This window comes from Mesoplodon densirostris, chromosome 4 (assembly GCF_025265405.1).
Source record: "Mesoplodon densirostris isolate mMesDen1 chromosome 4, mMesDen1 primary haplotype, whole genome shotgun sequence".
NCBI classification, from domain to species: domain Eukaryota; kingdom Metazoa; phylum Chordata; class Mammalia; order Artiodactyla; family Ziphiidae; genus Mesoplodon; species Mesoplodon densirostris.
In genome coordinates, this window is record NC_082664.1 from 68,966,362 (window position 1) to 68,989,629 (window position 23,268).

General features: G+C 36.8%; 1 protein-coding gene across 5 annotated transcripts in view; it reads left to right on the forward strand.

Annotated features, from left to right (window-relative positions):
- The window catches only part of HEATR5A (HEAT repeat containing 5A), a 117,155-nt gene that overhangs the window by 54,914 nt on the left and 38,973 nt on the right, over window positions 1-23,268 (forward strand). For all 5 annotated transcript variants that reach the window (XM_060096347.1, XM_060096346.1, XM_060096344.1 and 2 more), the window contains 6 exons: window positions 6,761-6,870; window positions 12,328-12,491; window positions 12,713-12,888; window positions 19,211-19,316; window positions 20,074-20,264; window positions 21,560-21,719. In XM_060096347.1, coding sequence (XP_059952330.1) covers window positions 6,761-6,870; window positions 12,328-12,491; window positions 12,713-12,888; window positions 19,211-19,316; window positions 20,074-20,264; window positions 21,560-21,719 — 907 coding nt within the window. The remainder of the gene's footprint in view (window positions 1-6,760; window positions 6,871-12,327; window positions 12,492-12,712; window positions 12,889-19,210; window positions 19,317-20,073; window positions 20,265-21,559; window positions 21,720-23,268) is intronic.

The following is a 23,268-nucleotide window of genomic DNA, read 5'->3' on the forward strand; positions in this document are numbered from 1 at the left end:
ATATATTGAAGAATCCTTGCATCCCAGGATAAATCCCACTTGATCATGGTGTATGATCCTTTAAATGTGTTGTTGGATTCTGTTTGCTAGTATTTTGTTGAGGATTTTTGCATGTGTATTCATCAGTGATATTGGTCTGTAATTTTCTTTTTTTATAGTATCTCTGTCTGGTTTTAGTATCAGGGTGATGGTGGCCTCGTAGAATGACTTTAGGAGTGTTCCCGCCTCTACAATTTTTGGAAGAGTTTGAGAAGGATGGGTGTGAGATTTTCTCTAAATGTTTGATAGAATTCACCTGTGAAGCCATCTGGTCCTGGACTCTTGTTTGTTGGATGATTTTTAATCACAGTTTCAACTTCATTGCTTATGACTGGTCTGTTCATATTTTCTATTTCTTCCTGGTTCAGTCTTGAAAGGTTATACCTTTCTGTGAATTTATCCATTTCTTCCAGGTTGTCCATTTTATTGGCAAAGAGTTGCTTGTAGTAGTCTCTTAGGATGCTTTGTATTTCTGCAGTGTCTGTTGTAACTGCTCCTTTTTCATTTCTAATTCTGTTGATTTGAGTCTTCTTCTTTTTCTTGATGAGTCTGGCTAAAGGTTTATCAATTTTGTTAATCTTCTCAAAAAAACAACTTTTAGTTTTCTTGATCTTCGCTATTGTTTTCTTTGTTTCTATTTCATTTATTTCTGCTCTGATCTTTATGATTTCTTTCCTTCTGCTAACTTTGGGTTTTGTTTGTTCTTCTTTCTCTAGTTCCTTTAGGTGTAAGTTTAGATTGTTTATTTGAGATTTTTCTTGTTGCTTGAGGTAGGATTGTACTGCTATAAAATTCTCTCTTAGAACTGCTTTTGCTGCATCACGTAAGTTTTGGATCATCATGTTTTCATTGTCTTTTGTCTCTAGGTATTTTTAAATTTCCTCTTTGGTTTCTTCAGTGATGTCTTGGTTATTTAGTAACATATTGTTTAGCCTTCATGTGTTTGTTTTTTATGTTTTTTTCCCTGTAATTTATTTCTAATCTCATAGCTTTGTGTTTGGAAAGGATACTTGATATGATTTCAATTTTCTTAAATTTACTGAGGCTTGATTTGTGACCCAGCATGTGATCTGTCCTGAAGAATGTTCCATGTGCACTTGAGAAGAAAGTGTAATCTGCTATTTTCAGATGGAATGTCCTATAAATGTTAGTTAAATCTGTCTGGTCTGTTGTGTCATTTAAAGGTTGTGTTTCTTATTAATTTTATGTTTGGATGATCTTTCTATTGGTTTAAGTGAGGTGTTAACATCCCCCACTATTATTGTGTTGCTGTTGATTTCCTGTTTTATAGCTGTTATCATTTGCCTTATGTAGTGATGTGCTCCTGTGTTGGGTGCATATTTATTTATTTATTTACTTATTTTTAATTAATTTATTTTATTTTTTGGCTGCATTGGGTCTTCATAGCTGTGCGCAGGCTTTAGTTGCGGCGAGCAGGGGCTACTCTTCATTGTAGTGTGTGGACTTCTCATTACAGTGGCTTCTCTTGTTGCGGAGCGTGGGCTCTGAGCATGTGGGCTTCAGTAGTTGTGGCTCACGGGCTCTAGGGCGCAGGCTCAGTAGTTGTGGCACACTGGCTTAGTTGCTCCGTGGCATGTGCGATTTTCCCAGACCAGGGCTCAAACCCATGTCCCCTGCATTGGCAGGAAGATTCTTAACCACTGCACCACCAGGGAAGCCCCTGGGTGCATATATATTTATAATTGTTATGTCTTCTTCTTAAATTGATCGCTTGATCATTATGTAGTGTCCTTCCTTGTCTCTTGTAACATTATTTTAAAGTCTACCTTATCTGATATGAATATTGCTACTCCAGCTTTCATTTGATTTCCATTTGCATGGAATATCTTTTTCCATCCCCTCACTTTCAGTCTGTATGTGTCCCTAGGTCTGAAGTGGGTCTCTTGTATGCAGCATATATATGGCTCTTGTTTTTGTATCCATTCAGCAAGCCTATGTCTTTTGGTTGGAGCATTTAATCCATTCATATTTAAGGTAATTATTGATATGTATGTTCTTATTACCATTTTCTTAATTGTTTTGGGTTTGTTTTTGTAGGTCCTTTTCTTCTCTTGTGTTTCCCACTTAGAGAAGTTCCTTTAGCATTTGTTGTAGAGCTGGGTTGGTGGTGCTGAATTCTGTTAGCTTTTGCTTGTCTGTAAACCTTTTGATTTCTCTGTTTAATCTGAATGAGATCCCTGCCGGGTAGAGTAATCTTGGTTGTAGGTTCTTCCCTTTCATCACTTTTAATATACCATGCCACTCCCTCTGGCTTGGAGAGTTCTGCTGAGAAATCAGCTGTTAACCTATGGGAGTTCCTTTGTATGTTATTTGTCATTTTTCCCTTGTTGCTTTCAGTAATTTTTCTTTGTCTTTAATTTTTGTCAATTTGATTACTGTGTGTTTCAGCATGTTTCTCCTTGGGTTTATCCTGTATGGGACTCTCTGTGCTTCCTGGCCTTGGGTGGCTATTTCCTTTCCCATGTTGGGGAAGTTTAATCTCTTCAAGTATTTTCTCAGGTTCTTTCTCTCTGTCTTCTTCTGGGACCCCTATAATGTGAATGTTGTTGTGTTTAATGTTGTCCCAGAGGTCTCTTAGCCTGTCTTCATTTCTTGTCATTCTTGTTTCTTTATTCTGTTCCATGGCAGTGAATTCCACCATTCTGTCTTCCAGTCACTTATCCTTTCTTCTGCCTCAGTTATTCTGCTATTGATTTCTTCTCGTGTATTTTTCATTTCATTTATTGTATTGTTTATCTCTGTTTGTTTGTTCTTTAATTCCTCTAGGTGTTTGTTCTTTAATTCTTCTAGGTCTTTGTTAAACATTTCTTGCATCTTCTCGATATTTGCCTCCATTCTTTTTCCGAGGTCCTGGATCATCTTCACTATCATTATTCTGAAATTTTTTTCTGGAAGGTTGCCTATCTCCACGTCATTTATTTGTTTTTCTGGGGTTTTATCTTGTTCCTTCATCTGGTACATAGTCCTCTGCCTTTTCATTTTCTCTGTCTTTCTGTGAATGTGGTTTTGGTCCCACAGGCAGCAGGATTGTAGTTCTTCTTCCTTCTGCTCTCTGCCCTCTGGTGGATGAGACTATCTAAGAGACTTGTGCAAGCTTCCTGATGGGAGGAACTGGTGGTGGGTAGAGCTCAGCAAAACTTTAATCGGCTTGTCTGCTGATGGGTGGGACTGCGTTCCCTCCCTGTTGGTTGTTTGGCCTGAGGTGACCCGGCACTGGAGGCTACATGCTCTTTGCTAGGGCTAATGGCGGACTCTGGGAGGCTTCATGCCAGGGAGTACTTCCCAGAACTTCTGCTGCCAGTGTTCTTGTTCCCTCAGTGAGCCACAGCCACCCCCTGCCTCTGCAGAAGACCCTCCAACACTAGCAGGTAGGTCTGGTTCAGTCTCCTGTGGGGTCACTGCTCCTTCCCCCTGAGTCCTGATGTGCACTCCACTTTGTGTGTGCCCTCCAAGAGTGGAGTCTCTGTTTCCTCCGGTCCTGTCGAAGTTCTGCAGTCAAATCCTGCTAGCCTTCAAAGTCTGATTCTCTGGGAATTCCTCCTCCCGTTGCCAGATCCCAGGTTGGGAAGCCTGGTGTGGGGCTCAGAACCTTCACTCCCATGGGTGGACTTCTGTGGTATAATTGTTCTCCAGTTTGTGAGTCATCCACCCAGCGGTTATGGGATTTGATTTTATTGTGAGTGTGCCCTCCTGCCATCTCATGCGGCTTCTCCTTTGCCTTTGGATGTGGGATATCTTTTTTTGGTGAGTTCCAGTGTCTTCCTGTCAATGACTGTTCAGCAGTTAGTTGTGATTCCGGTGCTCTCACAAGAGGGAGTGAGCACACGTCCTTCTACTCCGCCATTGTGAACGAAACTTGAACTTGTTTTCTATTTCATTAATTATTGCTTGTTATTATTCCCATTTTCTTAAATTCTTGTTCTTCTTCTGACAGCTTAATTTGAATGCTTAGCTCACTGAATTTCTTTTAATTCTTTTAATATAAGCTAAGGCCATAATTTTCCCTGTAAGGGTCCAGTTGCTGAATTCTACAAGTATTGAAATGTATTATTACTATTTTTGCCATTTTATGTGTTTTAAAATTTCATTATAATTTCTTTGAAGTTGTTCAAAAGTATGTTTTTAAGTTTCTGAATGTATGCAACAGTTTTTAGCTTGCAGTTTTGTTACTGATTGTGAACGTAATTGCATTGTACTTAGTGAATATGATCTGTATGTTACGTGTCCTTTTAAATTTGTTGAGACTTGCTCTATGCAAATGTTGTTCTTTTAGTCACATTGTTCCATCTATTTTCATTAACCTTTTCTGTTTAACCTATCAATAATTGAGAGTGATGTGTTAAACTCCTCCACTGTGATATTGGGTTTATCAGTTTTTCTCCAAAGTTTTATGTTTCTTTTTTCATATTTTGAGAAAGTAGTTATATCTTCCCGATGAGTTGAATCTTTTATTATTATACAATAACTCTCTTCATCCTTAGTAATACTTTTTGATTAAAGTCTAATATTTACAGTATTATATGTGTGGTACATCTTTTTCCATGTCACTGTGTTTTTAGGTGTATCATAAACTGCATATAATTGGAGTTCTTAAAAATTGAATCTCGGGCTTCCCTGGTGGCGCAGTGGTTGAGAGTCCGCCTGCCGATGCAGGGGACACGGGTTCGTGCCCCGGTCCGGGAGGATCCCACATGCCGCGGAGCGGCTGGGCCTGTGAGCCATGGCCGCTGAGCCTGTGCGCCCGGAGCCTGTGCTCTGCAGTGGGAGAGGTCACAACAGTGAGAGGCCCGTGTACTGCAAAAAAAAAAATTGAATCTCACAATTTCTGCTTTAAACTGGAAGTTTGTGAATTTCTTTATCCGATTTGCTGTATATTTTGTTGGATTCATGTCTTTCAGGAGTTCTGGAAAAGTGGCTGTTATCTCTTCAAATATTGCCTGTTTTCTGTTCTTGTTAAACTTTCCTTCTGGAGCTGTGATTAAAACAGATTTTCAGTCTTTTTGTATTGTCTTCCATGTCTCTTAGTCTTTTTCTAATTTTTTTTTTCCTTTTCTTTCTGCTGTTTTCTGGGTGATTTATTCTGCTGTCTCTTCCAGTTCACTAATTTTCTCTTTAGCTGGGTTTAATTCAATAGGCCTTTGTCTCTGCCAGGACCTGGGACCATTTAAACTACCTTTAGGAGATCGCATTTATCAGCACTACCTTGCCAGGGGCACAAGCTCAATTGAAGTTCTTTTGTTGGTATTGGTATTGGTGTTCCCACTCTGATTTTAGCTCATGCTTTGTTTCATGCATTTTATGTTTGTTTGTTTGGTGGGGTGGGAGTTAAGCCTTGGAAAAGTCCCTTTCTTCAAGTCTAGCAACGATAATTATCTTTTATCCAGGATTTAAGTGTATTTATAGAGGAAGGCCCTTCAGAGACTCTAATCTGCCCTACTTATAGAAGCAGAAACCCCTAGGAATGCTTTCCTAAATTCTTATTTTGTTGTATACATCTTACTTTCTTTAAACACACACATGCAAACAACCCTCTAGACTAAATTCTGTTGTATTTAAACTAAATGAATGTTGCAGGATTTTTAAGAATATAATTTGTAATTTCTTAATGTCTTGTCAATATGATTTAAATAGTTTTCATATGTCAGCTGTAATTCTTCCAGTCTTGTTTTAGAGAAATACAAAATTACAGTGGATTTATTCTTAACTTTCATAACTAAAAAACTTCTACCCAGGTTTTATAAATGTTGTTTACTAACCTGAAAGATAAAAAATGGAACCAACTTTTTCTTTAGTAAAATGACAAGTCAAAGATAACTCTCTTTTCATCTAGAAACGAGTAAAAGCAAGTGGTATTTTTCTAGAAAATACAAATGAATAAACATTGCCAGAATTTCTTAGAGTACCTGGAAACCTCATTCCATGACAGCATAGTGGATTTATTCCAGTGGCACAACAAAAGTAATTCCATTCAATTTCTGTATTGCTATAGGAGATGAAAACTGTACACCAGTTGATAACATGGTACCTTGGCAAAGAGTAGTAACCCTTTAATAAATATTTGTTAGTTGAATGAATATCAGTAAAATGATGTCTTAATACCAATAGTGAGAATGAATAGAAGATTTTTAAAAAGTACATGAACGTGAAAGAAGAGAGTGAAGACAGGAAGTGTTAAGAGATTTTATGACTGGAACTTTTAGGGAAACATTGGCTTAGCTTGTGCTTTATTAAAAGAGAATTTGTTTTATGATTTTGTGTATTTTGATGATTCATTTTTATTTGGTGATCACATTCCAGATCAAGTTTCTGACAGACACTTGAATTTTTCTCTAGGTATTTGTGTCTTCAATTTGTTTGTTTCTTTGGCCTGTTCCTTTTCTATGTAATAGACTTTATTTTTCACAAATGCAATGTTGTAAATTTTGGAGTTTAGTAAGAGTTGCAGCTTCTAGATAAGATACAGCCTTAGAAATCTTAGCTGAATATATAGTTTTATGAAGTGTGTAGAAAAGCAAAATAGTTTTCATGTGTGACGCTTATAACTCCTCTTTTAACTTAAAGTCACACATTATAAAAAATAATAAAAGCAGCACTAATGTTCACTAATTATATATAGCTACTTTATATGTCAACATGTTGAATATTTATACGTTGTTGTATAACTTACACACTTAAGATGTGTTTTTTCTTTTACTTTAAGGCTTTCTTCAATACTAAAAACATACGGAAGTCCTTTGAAAACATCATCAGTAGTTTATAGACAGAGGCTTTATGAATTGTTGATTTTATTACCACCTGAAACCTATGAAGGTATGTGCCTTACACTAAAATGTTTTAATGTTTGTGGCTAACACAGTGCCTGGAAAGTAATACCTGAACAAATGAATTATATGGCAGTTATTTAGTGCTTTGTTTCTAGGAGGTTTAGGGAGTTCAGTCTTAACCCATGTGTTCACGGTTTTATAGTAAATAAAATACATTAAAAAAAAAAAAAACTACTTCTTCATTTCTTGCTGTGTTCTCTCTTCTGAGAAAAAGTCCCTAGTTTCACTGTGTGGGAGAGAATGAGTCACAAAGATTGGTCTTGATTCTACTCCAGGGTTTTCTGCAGAATATATAATGCAAATCTATTAGAAATTTGGCCACTCCTAGTTTCCTTCTAGAGTGGTTATCTATTGTATACATTTCCTTCCACTATTCAATGCTTAACTCTGCCCAGAGAGAAGTTTAATTTTGAACAGTATACCAAGGTATAATTGGTTTTATTAAGTTTATAATGTAGGTTTTGCTTTTATTAGGCCCAGGATGGCTTTGGAATACTAGAATAATGCATTTGGTAAAATAAACTTGCCCCCATTTTACAATTAGTTCTAAAACTTTTCCTGTAAATTTAAAATACAGTTTTAAGAAAATACATTGCTACTACTACTGAATAACTTACGATGCTTGTTTTAAGAGGTGAAAGCTTAAAGTTGTCTCTAATGGGAGCATCTATTTTTTTTTTAATTTTCAACCAACCATATTAAGTCGATTGTTTCTTCAAATCTATTTCTTGTAAAAATACTGCTTTTATTGTTTTATATCTTCATTCTGCAAATAAATGCAATATAATATATACCACAGTAGTTCAAGATATTGATACTAACTTGTAACTTCTGTCTTGGCCTTTATCATTATGTGAGTGATATGGTTCCTACCACCTCTCTTCCTGGTTCACACATGTACCTAGCAAAATGTTTGATATAAAATAAGAATTTTGTATTTACTTCTCTGGAAAAATAGTGGATACATTGCCCTTTCTCAGAAACTGTATCAAGAGTCATTTCTGTATGCCAGGTGCTGTACTAGAAATTGTATATATTACCCCATTTATCTTAGGATAATACAGTGAGCTAGTTACATTTTCCTCATTTGACAGATAAAGGCACAGAGTTTACAAAAACCAACTCAAGTTTATGTATCCAATAAATAGTAGAATCAAGATAACAGATCTGTTTCATGCTGTGCTGCCAATCCATTTATAAGTAACCTAGTAGAGACTTAATAAATAGGCAAAGCTTAGTGATAGGTCTGTCTCAAACTACAGATGAAAAAATTGATTTTTTGAAGTCTTCATTAAACATATAGGAATATTAGGATATCAACTTAAAATCCACAGTGTGTCTTCTGATAAATGATAATATAAGTCTGCCCTTGAAGGACTTAAAGAGAAAAACAAAGTCTTGTACTATTTTCTCAGAATTGGAGTTTGGGAATGCAATCAGAAGTCTTAAAGGAATAATGAATATACTAGTGTATAGATTTTAAATCAGTTCCAGAGTGTTCACTGGGAGATGAAGTCAGGAATTACTATGAACTAACTTGTTGAAAAAAGAAAATCTAGGGCTTCCCTGGTGGCACAGTGGTTGAGAGTCCGCCTGCCGATGCAGGGGACATGATTTCGTGCCCCGGTCCGGGAAGATCCCACATGCCGCGGAGCGGCTAGGCCCATGAGCCATGGCCGCTGAGCCTGTGTGTCCGGAGCCTGTGCTCCACAACAGGAGAGGCCACAACAGTGAGAGGCCCACGTGCCGCAAAAGCAGGAAAAAAAAAAAAGCAAAAAAAAAGAAAATCTACATTTACCCTCTTTGTCTTTTTCAAGTGTATCTATTTTTCTAACATGAATTAAAGAAGAAACTAGTTTATAGAAAAATGAAAATATGGATATATTAATATTTTTATCCTTCAGCCAAAAATAATAATTTGCCATTTTATGTCTCTCTTTTTTCCATATGTACAACTCTGGAAATAGAATTAAGGAATTTTTTCCTTAAGGATTTCTGGGGTTTTTTTTAATGATATTCTATTTAATAGATTCATATAATGGGTATGGGTACATAACAATCAGAACTTTAAAATATCCACTGATATTTTAAATAACTTAGCTCGGGACCTCCCTGGTGGCACAGCGGTTAAGAGTCGGCCTGCCAATGCAGGGGACATGGGTTCGAGCCCTGGTCCGGGAAGATCCCACATGCCTTGGAGCAACTAAGCCTATGTGTTGCAGCTACTGAGCCTGTGTGCCACAACTGCTGGAGACTGCATGCCTAGAGCCCATGCTCCGCAACAAGAGAAGCCACAGCAATGAGAAGCCCACACACCGCCATGAAGAGTAGCCCCTGCTCACCGTAACAGCTTTTGGGGAGTACCCTGGTGGCTTGGTGGTTAGGATTCTGGGCTTTCACTGCAGTGGCCCAGGTTTGATTTCTGCTCAGGGAACTGAGATCCTGCCAGCCACCTGGCGCAGCCAGAAAAAAAAAAAAAAGAATTTATATAAGTTTTCATCATGGGTGTCCAACAAAAGCAGACTTTTGTCATAATAGTTGCTTAATTTTCTGAAGCTTATGGAGTAAAAATTGGGTTCTTAATTTTTATTTCCCATCTTAGTTTTGTTATGGATCTCCTTTCAAGTATTTTAATTTTCTCTACACTGAAAATGGCTCCTCATTAGCGCCAGAAAGTGATGTATTTCTACAACAAGGCATATTTGCATTTTAAAATTGAATCATCTCTGAGTACTTTGTTCAGGGACAGTTAGGCCAGCAGTCACTTTAAATGAGAAATGGAGATTTACCACTGTTGTCACGTTTAGCTGTAGTACCAAACATACCTTGCATATTGTACTACCAACAACATTACTTTTCTGAGTATCGTATACTGGTAATTAAACTAACAGACATTCCTTTAAGCAACTCTCGTCTGCTTCATTAAGTTTTTATTATCCCTGTCTGCTGTCCCCAATTCCTGTGTAACCCCTCCTTTCTCTAACCTCAGCAGTTCTCTTTTCATCCTCCATGAAACTCAGTACTTCCTACCTTCATTTTATAGTTAACATGTGTGTGTCCAGTATCTTATATCTTCTTTTTTTATATATATGAATTTATTTATTTGGTTTTTTTTTTTTTTGGTTGCGTTGGGTCTTCGTTGCTGTGCACGGGCTTTCTCTAGTTGCGGCGAGCCGGGGCTACTCTTTGTTGCAGTGTGCAGGCTTCTCATTTTGGTGGCTTCTCTTGTTGCAGCGCACAGGCTCTAGGCCTGAACTACTAAGCACAGGCTTCAGTAGTTGTGGCACGTGGGCTCTAGAGTGCAGGCTCAGTAGTTGTGGCGCACGGGCTTAGTTGCTCCGTGGCATGTGGGATCTTCCCAGGCCAGGGATCGAACCCATGTCCCCTGCATTGGCAGGTGGATTCTTAATCACTGCGCCACCAGGGAAACCCTTCTATCTTCTTGAAGGGAGGATTATATATAATAACATCTTTGTATATTATATTAAACACAGCATCTTAAACACAGTTTGAATGAATGAATGAGCATGATAGTTAAAAGCTCAAGTTCTGAAGCCTGGACTGCCTGTGTTTCAGTCAAACTCTGCCATGTAACTGCTGTGTGACCTTGGGCAATTAACAAACTCTCTGTTCCTGTTTCCTTACCTAATAAAATAACAGTACTAAATGGACCTCCTGAGGTGGTTATGAAAACTATATCTAAAGCTTTTGGGACATTTACTGACACATATTACATCCTCAATAAATATTTGTTGTTACTACTCTTACCACTACTAATAATACAGAAAATAATGGGAGATGAGCCCTTCCTAACTCATCCTGTCACTTCTAATAAGTAGACTCAGTCAAGTCTTCATTTCGTTCTGATGGTGTTGCTTAAAACCAAAAATGAATGTTTCTCCAAGATGATTTTTACTCTTTCCTAAAGTACTTAAGTTACAAGCTAGCAAAAGTCATTTATGCTCTAGGTGGATAAAATTTTCTATTGCAAATCCATCAGAAAGTAGGATAAATATCTTTGAAATGGTAACTTAGCTCAGTGTGATAAATGGACCAGTTTTTCCAACCATATATATAAAAGAGACAGCCATACGTTGTCTCATGTCTCAAGGAAAATCTCAGTGCTGCCTATGAACTAGGTTGGCACCCAGAATACAAACAAACCAAAAAAAAGATGAATCCTCCCTAGATCCAGGTTCCAATTTACCAAAAAATGCAGACATTAAAGGAACAAATTGAATTACCACGGGGGCTATAATCCATAAAAACTTCTATAGAACAAATAATCTTATTTCTTCAAATAAATTATGGGGAATAAAAGTAGAGGGAAGAACTTTAGATTGAAAGAGACAAGATAGGTAGCTACAACATGTAGACTTCACTTAGGTCTGGATTCAAACATAAAAAGCAAACAAAAACAGGCATTAATGAAGCAATTGACAATTTGAGCACTGAATGTGTATTTGATGTTTAGTGATTTTTATTTATTTATTTAATTAATTCATTGTATTTATTTGGCTGCACCGGGTCTTCATTGCGGCATGTGGGATCTTCGTCGCAGCGTGTGGGCTCTTAGTTGTGGGATATGGGATCTAGTTTCCTGACCAGGGATCAAACCCAGGCCCCCTGCATTGGGAGTGAGGAGACTTAAGCACTGGACCCCTAAGGAAGTCCCTGTTTAGTGATTTTTTTTTCTTTTTTTTTTTTGCGGTACACGGGCCTCTCACTGTTGTGGCCTCTCCCGTTGCGGAGCCTGTGCTCCGGACGCGCAGGCTCAGCGGCCATGGCTCACGGGCCCAGCCACTCCGCGGCATGTGGGATCTTCCTGGACTGGGGCACGAACCCGTGTCCCCTGCATCAGCAGGCGGACTCTCAACCACTGCGCCACCAGGGAAGCCCAGTGATTTTTAAAACACAAAATTGTGATAATGAGATTGTTTAAAATGTCCTTAACTCTAGTGATACACGATGAAATATTTATAGATGAAACAATATGCTTTCCAGGAATTGCTTCAAAATAATATGGGGAATGGTGAGATAGTAGATTGGGAGGTTAATCCAGCTGATTAGGATGAGTGACAGTCATATGCTGGGGTGGTGGGGTGTTAGGGTGTCATACTATTATGCCTTCTTTTTCTGCCTTTGTATCTATTCCTCTTTTTTCATTCTGTTTTTATGCTTTATGTCATTTAAATAAAATGGGTGTAGTATTTATTCAGTATCACAAAGTATACATACACACATACTTTGAGATGTCTGTTCTTATCCTTGTGACCAGCAACACATAGTTGAGCCATTCATTGGTAGGACATCCTCAAGGAGGAGATATATTAGCTTTGGCTGTGATAGATTAAAGTTCAGCCTGGGCTTTTTTAACCCCATTCTTGGACTAGTTAACTGCTATTACTAAATTGCTAATTGCCCTTTTTCTCTGATTCGACAGGATACCTTTGTGCTGTCCTCAGAGAGCTGGCTGCTGACTTGACTGCCCCTGATATACAGGTGGCAGCATCCGCATTTTTACTTCCACGCCTCTGTCATCAGGATGATCTTCTAATATTAAGTCCTTTGCTACAAGATACTGACCATAGATTTATTGAAGAACAGGTATGGTCATTTTTCAATAACTCTGGGTTGATTCAATCTGTAAACAGTGGTTTTATTTTTATTTTTGGGCACGCCTTGTGGCATGTGGGATCCTAGTTCCCCGACCAGGGATCAAACCTGTGCCCCCTGCAGTGGGAGTATAGAGTCCCAACCACTGGACCTCCAGGAAAGTCCTGAACAGTGGTTTTAAAACCTTATATGTAATTTTTTTTTTCTTTTAGCTCCTGCTTGGTAATGGTATTGCTTGTGGAAGTCTCGAGTATGACCCTTATTCTGTTTACAAGAAAGATGTAGAGGGAGATTCGGTGCCTAAGCCCTTACCTCCAACACTATCAGTTATTAGCTCTGCAGTCAAGCTCTTTGGAGTTGTATGTGCTCATGTGGGAGAAGCTCAAAGGTAAACCATCTTCAGTAGTTCACTTATCCTGAAATAACATTTCAGGATTGGTAATTGGTTCAATGAATGCATAATAGAGAACCGGTGGGTGAGAATGCTGTTGTCAGAAGTTCTCATTAATATCAGAGATTTCTTATAGATGACAGGTGAAGGTAAGATTAAAGGCTCTTGTTCATTCACCTGGCTAATATTTAATAAGAAGTAATTAAGTCAATGATGAGATTAAACTGAAAACTGCTAGGCACTATTGTGGATGCAATGCTTTTCCCACATTAGCTTCTCATCTAGCTGAAAATACAAATGAATAACTCAGTGACACAAGAACAGTGATTTATGAGCTATTGTTACAAAGTAAAACACTGGTTTTCTGCTTACACAAGGTCTCATAGGCTTTCTTACCTTGGAGGCTTTATCAAGCCATCACAGATTCAGGGATTAGTCTTCATTTTAGTAGATTTCAAAAATTAGATTAAAAAGGATTAGTCTTCAATTTGGTGGATTCACTTCACTCAGAATGAACTTTGGTTTTTAAAAATCAAAGGCTTCTGGGACTTCCCTGGTGGCTCAGTGGTTAAGAATCCGCCTGCCAATGCAGGGGACACGGGTTCAATCCCTGGTCCGGGAAGATCCCACATGCCACGGAGCAACTAAGCCCGTGCACCACAACTACTGAGCCTGCGTGCTGCAACTACTGAAGCCTGCACACTGAGAGCCCATGCTCTGCAGCCAGAGAAGCCACCGCAATGAGAAGGCCACTCAGCGCAATGAAGAGTAGCCCCTACTCGCCACAACTAGAGAAAGCCCGCGTGCAGCAACAAAGACCCAACACAGCCAAAAATAAATAAAATTTTTTAAAAAGGCTTCTAATGATTTCTCATTGAGAATGAGTTTCTTAATAACAGGATAATAACTTTCTTGGGGATCAAAAAACACTTCTGATAGCTAGTATCCGGGAAATTTCTGTGTGAGACACTATGTGGGAAGTGAATCTCTCCCATGGGCTGTGCTGGTTAAGAGTTTGTAAATTATTAACTATCCTCATTCATTCCCATTCATTCTCTGTCTCTTTCATGCTAGACAAGCAACACGCATTTGACTAGATCATAGCTTTTATATCATTTTATCTGTTGTCTTCCAGAGAATACCAATTAGGTAAGGAATTTACCTTGGTCTCTTTGATGAAGACTCACAAAAAATATTTGAGTCTTGTCAGCAACACATTTCTGAAACTATTTCTAAAAAATAGTTTACTTTCAGTGGATAGAAAAATGAATAACATTTATGTTGATTTTTAATAGCTTCATGTCTTTATTTAAAATGATAGTATTTACTTAGTATTATATGTTACATGTATATTTTGAGATTAATTTCAAAAGATTTGAAATTTGTAGTCTATAGTTCACTGTGTATACTGTAACTATAAAGTTTTGGTTGTATTTTAAGACAATACATGACTAAATTATAAATGAATGCTATAGCACTAAAAGATGAGAGGAGAATCACAGTGGACTGGAATTTTCAAAGAAGAATTGATGGAGAGGATGAGATTTGTACTAGTCTGTAACTGTACTATTATCTAGTGCATACAGTTAGTTTAAAATAATTAATTTGGATTAATACAGCAGTAACTACAGTAGATGAAACAGGGGTAGCCTTGTGGGCAAAAGATTTAAATTAAGCATGTTTTTAAATGACTCCACTAAACTCTTTTTTTTTTTTTTGCGGTATGTGGGCCTCTCACTGTTGTGGCTTCTCCCATTGCGGAGCACAGGCTCCGGACGCGCAGGCTCAGCGGCCATGGCTCACGGGCCCAACCGCTCCGCGGCACGTGGGATCCTCCCGGACCGGGGCACGAACCCGTGTCCCCTGCATCGGCAGGCAGACTCTCAACCACTGCGCCACCAGGGAAGCCCTAAACTCTTTTTGATAGGTCTCAGATAAGAAGTGAAAAAGAAAAGTATACTTCTTAGAAGCTTTCCTTTTAAAAAATTGATTTTATTACTCTCCTAAAGAACGTGGGGGGTTTTTTGGGTTTTCTTTTTTTTTATTTCTCCCAGATTTATTGCCTAATTATAGTCTCAAGGAAATAGTTTCTTATTTCTGTTGTTTAAAGTTTAATAAACTTTAAAACGTGCCAAATTTCTTTTTATCCCACCTGGATGAAAATAATATATAGAATGAATATTCAAGGGAGGAGAGGTTTTGTTTGTTTTAATAAAGAAGTTGAGACCTGGTAAAAGCAAAACGTTCTGTTTGGATTCTAACTGCATAAACATAGTAGGCAGTAGTTTGGAGAAGTTTAAAGGAAGTTGTCTGGCAGGATCCCAGATTCAGCAACTATCAGCAGTCTCCAATGAGTGCCCTTAGAGCACCACAGAGAAACATAGATAGGAAAGTTAAGTTTCTAATTTCCTGTTATCCTAGGTATGATACTTGTTTAAAATGGCAAACCTTTCTTCTTTGGGCCATAGATTTGCATTTCTAGAGAAGAAATATCTTAAAGTACCTGTATTCAACAACAAGTGAATATTTTAAAGCATTTTGTTATTGTGGTTATCTTCGTGTTTAAACAGTTTAAAAGAAACTCTTGTAGTTAACATGACATTGTCCTAAGATTAGAAATAGGTTTTTCATATTTTATTTATGTACTTAGAAATTAAATTGTCTTTAAATCAGTTGATTACCTTTATTTTTTAATTATTTATTTGTTTGTTTGTTTTTGGCTGCATTGGGTCTTCGTTCTGCACGTGGGCTTTCTCTAGTTGCGACGAGCAGGGCCTACCTTTCATTGTGGTGCGCGGGCTTCTCATTGTGGTGGCTCCTCTTGTTGCAGAGCACAGGCTCTAGGCATGCCGGCTTCAGTAGTTGTGGCACACTGGCTCAGTAGTTGTGGCTCGTGGGCTCTAGAGTGCAGGCTTGGTAGTTGTGGTACACGGGCTCGGTAGTTGTGGCTTTCAGGTTCTAGAGCACAGGCTCAGTAGTTGTGGCACATGGGCTTAGTTGCTCTGCAGCACGTGGAATCTTCCCAGACCAGGGCTGCATTGGCAGGCAGATTCTTAACCACTGTGCCACCAGGGAAGTCCCTCATTATCTTTATTTTGACTATAGGATTCTAAAAAATAAGAGAACTTCGCATCGATAATTTTAAAGCACTAAAATGTTTAAAGTTCTGGAATATCAAGATATTTTACACAGAGAAGAAGTTATTACTGATCTTGTGTATGTGTTGTTTATGGTTACTTTTCAATATATTTTGCACCTAATTGCAAAGAATGAATTACTTAATTCACCTGAAGATTGCTTCACCCTTGACTGTACATTGCAATCGTTGGGACAACTTTTTAAAACGTAGATTCTTACTTAATAGTAATGGTATGCATACTACATTGGGCACTGAAATTTTAAAAAACTCCTTAGGTGATTCTGGTGTACAGCCAGGTTTGAGAACCACTGCTAAAAATGCTATAAAATAATGTAGATTATGAGTTGATGGAGAGAGAGGAAAAGGATAGTTATAGTTCTCAGTAGTGAAAATTTTCACCATTATACACCCTCTCTGAAAGTATAAGTAAGGTAAATCAGCATTTTCAAATTTTATGTCTTTGCTGTTTACTCAGTTACCTATGTGTTTTTATTTCATCCAGACTCAAAACTTTTAATATCTAATTTTATTCTGAACTAATAATTATATGTTATAATTGATACTACTTAGGAATACCAATTCAGTATTACTGAAAACTGGTCATCTCCATCTTCCTGAAGATTCAGAATGTTTTGTTGCGATCTCTGTCAGAATTTGGGGGTAAAGGGTGGAGAAAAATATTTTGGGCTCTGGTAGTCTCATTTACAGTCTTTGGCCCATGAATGTGGGTAAGAAAATAGTACAGGTCAGGTTTTATTATAATGTAACAAAATTCTCAAGCTCTAACCTTAAGTATTTTTACTACTTTCAACATGACACACAGTTCCATTATAGCAGGTGACTATGATGTGATCTAATAATGATGTTTTAGGTTTTAAATTCATAAGGCTGACCATATGGTTATCCTTAATTTTTCTTCCTGCAGGCAATTTGGGCATAAATATATTCTTGAAACATAATGACTTAAATATAATCTTGGAAAACAGGCAGAAAAAACTTTTATATGATACATTAATCATGTTGTTTATAATAAAAATTAGAAATGGCCTAAATGTCCCAAACTAGGGAACTGGGTAAATAAGGTATTTTATTGCCAGACTATATAATACTAATAGCTATTTTAAATTATTTCAGTACATGTGGAATCTAAAAATACAACAAACTAGTGAATATAACAAAAAAGCAGACTCACAGATACAGAGAACCATCTAGCAGTTACCTGTGGGGAGAGGGAAGGGGGAGGGGCAATATAGGGGGAGGGAATTAAAGGTACCAACTATTACGTGAAAAATAAGCTACAGGGATATACTGTACAACTCAGGGAATATAGCCAATATTTTAAAATAACTTTAAATGAAGTATAACCTTTAAAAATTGTGAATCACTATCTTGTACACCTGTAACATAATATTGTACATCAACTATACTTCAATTAAAATAAAAAAGAAATATCACAGGAGGCCAAGATAAAAAAGAGGAAAAAAATTATTTCAGTGCAGTAATTAATAAGATGGGATTAATGTTTAGGGAAATGAAAAAGAGTTACTAACAGAGTGTATACACTGTGATCCCAGTTTTCTAAAAATGATATCCATATACCTGGGCTGGGAACGGGACCGGGGAGAGACTAAAACAAAGATGCCAAATGTTAATAGTGGCTCTTTCCAGATGGTGGGATTATGGGTGAATTTCATTTTTCTTTCCTGTGCTTTTCTGAGTTTTTCAGGTTTATTATGATGAACAGAATTAACCTTGAAATAAGGAAATAAATATTTAACTAAATAGACTACTTAGAGTTACCATGGTTTTTCCTCAAATTTTTAGTGATCCACCATGTTTATTATATTCTCTGAGTTGATTTTATGTATATTGCTTTCCTCAAGTCATACATATGTAACTTCACACCTTCCGTTTTTTCTGACTTAACTTCTTCCACAGCTGGGTTTTTTAAAGCACAATACCCATATCTATTCTGTTTCGATAACAGAATTGTCATTTGGAACAAAACTGTATTTGGGTCTTGTGGCCTCACCAGAATGATAGAGATTTAGTTACAGGCTCAGAGATACTATTGCAAGTACGTTAGAGTTGAGTAAAAGTATACCCATGTGCCATCTTCAGCCAGTCATGCCCTGTTTTCACTCACTGGGTGCAACTGTCCTTTATATTGTTCAACAAGCACATTTGACTGTTGACTACTTGCCAAACCCAGATACTAGAGAGATGAAGATAAGTTATAAGGTCTATGCCTACCATCAAGATAGTTCACAACGGAAGAAGTATTCTTAAACATTATTTCAGTTTTCCTGATTTAAAGGGAGAGAAGAGGGGGAAAGGAAGTTCAGAGCTCTGAAGCAATGTTTCTAAACATTGGAGAAATTGGTGGGAAAAAATGGGGTGATTTATTTCATGGTTACATATCTTTAATCTCAACAAATGGATTTTAAAAAAGGACATGAAAAACAATTTATGGAAGCTACATTAAAACCCATGGACACATTCAACCCCACACCAAAAGTAATGTGCATATATTCATCATAGTCAGAATTGTGAAAATAAGAAATTTGCTCTCCACCAGTAGGAGAATGGTTGAATAAATTGTAGTATGTGTGTAGTAAAATTTGGCTTCCTGAAAATTATCAAAGAATAAAAATGATTTGAAAAGTGCTAAAGAGGTAATGTTAAGTGAGAAAAGCAAGTGTAAAAACTGTGTTATATATAGTATGATCCCAAGTACATGTTTAAGGTATGGTTGGGGTTCAAAAGGCTGTGCTGCTTCTCATTAACTGAAGTCAGTGCTACCTTTAAAATGAAGGAATGTATTTGAATCCAGTAAGTCCTGTTACTAAGAGCAAAAATGTTGACGCAAGTGACTTTCAAAATATTTGTTTAGAAAATAGTTGCTGAAATAGCTGAATTTGCCCAGGTAAATCTGTATTAAGTGATACATGTTATTTTTTCACAAAATAATGCTGCTCCCCCACTGTCATAATGACACATAATCAAAATATTTTTGCATTGGTTGTGATATATTTTCATTTCCTAAAATGCTTCAGTGTGTTTGACAACAGTTTATCTCATTTTAGTAGTTCCAACAAAAAGCAACAAAACAAATTTGTAGTGGATACTCAGTACTGCCCTTTGACTTACTTTATCTTTAAATCTTGTTTCTGATTTTAGGCTTCTCATACTGGAACAGCTTTTGGACAGTATAAAGCATACAAAAGGAGCTCGTCAACAAGTAGTTCAGTTACATGTTGTTTCTTCAGTTTCTAGTTTCTTGAAGGTAATTCTGTTTTTTAAAAATTCACGTTTGCTTTATTTTTTTTTTCCCTAATGTATGGCCAACTAAGTAGATTGGGGAAAGTGTTTTTAAAGGGCTGGTCCCCCCCCCCGATTTTTCTTAACGTTTCAGGATTTTTAATTCCCCTTTTACCTTTTTTTTTTTTTTTTTTTTTTTTTGGCCACACTGCATGGCATGTGGGATCTCAGTTCCCTGACCAGGGATCGAACCCGTGCTCCCTGCATTGGAAGCACAGAGTCTTAACTACTGGACCGCCAGGGAAGTCCCTCCCCTTTTACTTTTTCTCCATATAAAACTTGTTAGTCAGAAATCAAACTTATAATCTTGGCTTAGAACCATGCTTTAACCTACCAACCCTAATATCCCAGATCTAGGATTGGCAGACTATGGCCTATGGATCAAATCTGGCTCATTGTTGCATTTATGGCTTGTTGTTTCTAAGTAAAATATAATAGGCTTCATTGATCATTTATTTTATGGAAATCCCCATTAATGTTCTTCTGAACACATATATACTACAGTGATAATTGATTACCATATTGTTTGCCTGGAGGTTTAAAATTCTAAAGTACTTCATGAGAAAAATTATGTATGTTTACTGTGGATTTTGGTATTCTGATTTTTTTTAAAGGAGTAATCACCAAATATGAACATATTTGGTTAACCAGAATATACATTCCAAACTGGATAAGAGAATTTACTAGAGTTGCAAGTTTGGATTGTTTTTTACATATTTCAGTATGTGGCTGGCTCTAAGGGACATTTGGGTCCAGAAGAAATGAGAAGACCTGTCCTCGCATTGGTGATGGGAGCCTTAGAAAGTCCCAGCCCCCTCTTGAGATGTGCAGCTGCAGAGGCATGGGCTAGATTAGCCCAAGTGGTTGATGATGGAGCTTTTACTGCTGCATTAGCTCAAGTTAGCTTTGACAAGTAAGTGAATTTCTTATTTAATACTCATGGACTATGTGTCAAAACTGGGTGTAGCTTGTTGGTTTGTTGGAACTTATGAAACTTCATTCTGATAATTAACTTTAAAAAATTGAGAAATGTGTATACTTTAAAATAAAGGAGAACTCCCCCCCACCCCACCTTGGCCTGCTTGTTTTGGAACATAAAACTATTACTAGTTCTTTGGCTTTACTTTTTATATGAGAAAGATCACTATCTATATGAGTGATGTAATAGGCCATCAGTGGACTCTGGGAGTAAGAAGCTTATGGAGTTTTATCATGTAAAATATAGATATAGGTAGTAAGAACAACCTAATGGAAAGAGAGAAGGCTGTAGGTCAGGAAACATAAACTATATTTCGTTTCTACCGGCTTCGTAACCATGAGCAGGTTACTTAATCCTCTCAACCTCTCAGTTTTCCTCTATTTCATATAGAAGGTTATTAATGCTACCCTGCCTACTAAGAATGTTAAGGTAAATGAGATAATAAATATGAAAGTAGTATGAAAAAATAAAACAACTGCAAATAAAGTTCATGGTTATATTATACAAATATAAAGCTATAATTAGTGGTGGTAGTAATGCAGGCAGCACTTTCACCTTCTAGTCTATTGAATATGTGTATCTTGATTTGGTTATGAGCTCACCGTCTGATGTCAGATTACTAACTCGGTTCAAATCCCAACTCTTCGATTTAATAGTTGGTTACTTTGTAAGAGTCACTTTGGCTAAAATGACTAAGTCACTTTGATTTCCTCATCTGTTAAAAGGAACTGATAATATCAGTAGTGTGAATCTCAAGATTGTTGAGCGGATTAAAGGACCAAATATAAAGCGCTTAAACTAGTATACAATTCATAAGAAAGCTCCTAATAAATAATGAGTTCTCTTACTATATTTAATTTTTAAATCAAAGTTCTTGAGTTGGAACTCTCTTTATATGGAATTAGAGTATCTCAGCAATGAGAGTTTTAAAGTATAACTTAATGATAAAGTAATAATGCCTGCCATATGAATTTAGTGTGTGTGTATTTCTGAGAGACATTGAAATTGCTTATATTTAAATAATTATTAATAATGGTAAAGGCATTTTTATTTCAAATTTTTTCTTTTCAAGATACCTTTCAGGTTATTTCAGAATTTTTTTTATCAGTTAACGGTAAATATATTTCTGAATTTTGCAACTCTTCATACAGAAAGTTTGCCTAAGTGACAGTGTGCGTGCATTGGTTTTGTTCAGTAATTGTCATTTATTTTTGTTTCCATAATCACAGACTGAAGTCAGCAAGGGACGCAGTTACCAGAACAGGACACTCATTGGCTTTGGGATCCCTACATAGGTACTTGGGAGGAATAAGTTCTTCTCAACATTTGAATTCTTGTGTTGGAATCCTTTACACTTTATCTCAGGACAGCACTTCTCCTGATGTGCAGGTAAGTACTTCATGTGATACCTTCCTTGAAATTCTTGATTTGTAGGTAATGCAGATTATGTTTTTATTGACCATTACTAATTTATAAAATAATTCTTGCTCCATAATAAAATCAAAGCCATTGTTAACCTTGATGGATTTTTAAAATTCAAATCTCATTATCTTTATTTCATACTCAGTATCTAAAGTCAAATTCAATATCATTTTCTGAAAATGGATCTCCCTTCCGTCTTAAAATAATGTCTACCATTTTGTAGAGCTTAACAGGTACCGTGCATTGTATTACATTCTTCTAAACATATGAACATATTTAATCCTCACAGTAATCTAGTATGTATATTCCCATTATACAGAAAGAAAACTGTGGCTTACAGAAGCTAAGTACTTGCTCACAGCTAAAAAACTGGAGTCAGGTGAAGAACATAAGTCATGGACTCTGAACTCATGTTCTTAACCACTTTACCATATTATTATACATATCTTACCCATTTCTGTCAATCATCATTCTCCTGATATCTTAATCACATCTTGAATGATTGTTATTCTTCCTGCTTTTTTAATCCCCTTATTGTATCTCTGTCCCCCCTGTGTGTCCCTAATTACTACAGTAGCCTCCTACCTGGTCACTTTATGTTTAAGTTCTTTTCAACTCTCCCTAGATATGAAGCCAAAAATGTTTTCCTGAAAGATTTTCATCTTGCCACTTCCTTACTGAAAAGCTGGGGAAACTGCTTATTGCTTCTTATATCAACTTCTCATTGAAGTCCCATCAACTGACCCAGAAACTTTCTCTGTTATTAACCCAAAGTACTGGTCTTCTCCTAAGCTGATCTTCCTACTTTCCTCCCACACATGTCATTCTCGTATCTGCACTTAATGTTTTTCCTATTGCTCTCCTCTCTTTCTATTCCTTTCTGATAACCCACAATTTTTAGTATTCTAACATCCAGTTTAACCACCTTCCTGTTAAACTTCAACATCCAACATAGCTTTCATTCTTGAGTTACCATATTACTAATAGTTTTCTTTTTTTCACATCATCTATTACTTGAGTTGATTTATAAGGTGTTCCATTCTTTCTTTCTTCATTCCTTTAGTACAGTACTTTTTGCTTCTGTTTATAATATTTCTCCTTTTCCCCTCAAGAAGTCTGTTCTGAACACACGTCCTTTTGTATTGACTACCTTTTGTTGATTAATTTAAATTATTCTTTCCATGGCCTCCAGTGTCATCAAATCTGACTCTTCTTGATTGCTGCTATCTCTCACCTAATGGGAGTTCATTTTTGTAGCATTTAAAGTACTGTAAGCTTTTCATATACATCTATTGATAAGAGGGGTAAAAGTTTCTCAGTTGATTTCCTAAAAGGAGGACTCTTCAGATACTTCTTGTTATAAAAAGTTCAAGCATACATAAAAGTAGAGAACATGCTATAAGGAACCTCTTATACCCATCATCTAGCTTCAGTGGTTATCAGTGTATGGCCAGTCTTGTTTGAACCAGAGTTGCCAAACTTATTTTATAAAGGGCCAGGTAGTAAATTATTTAGT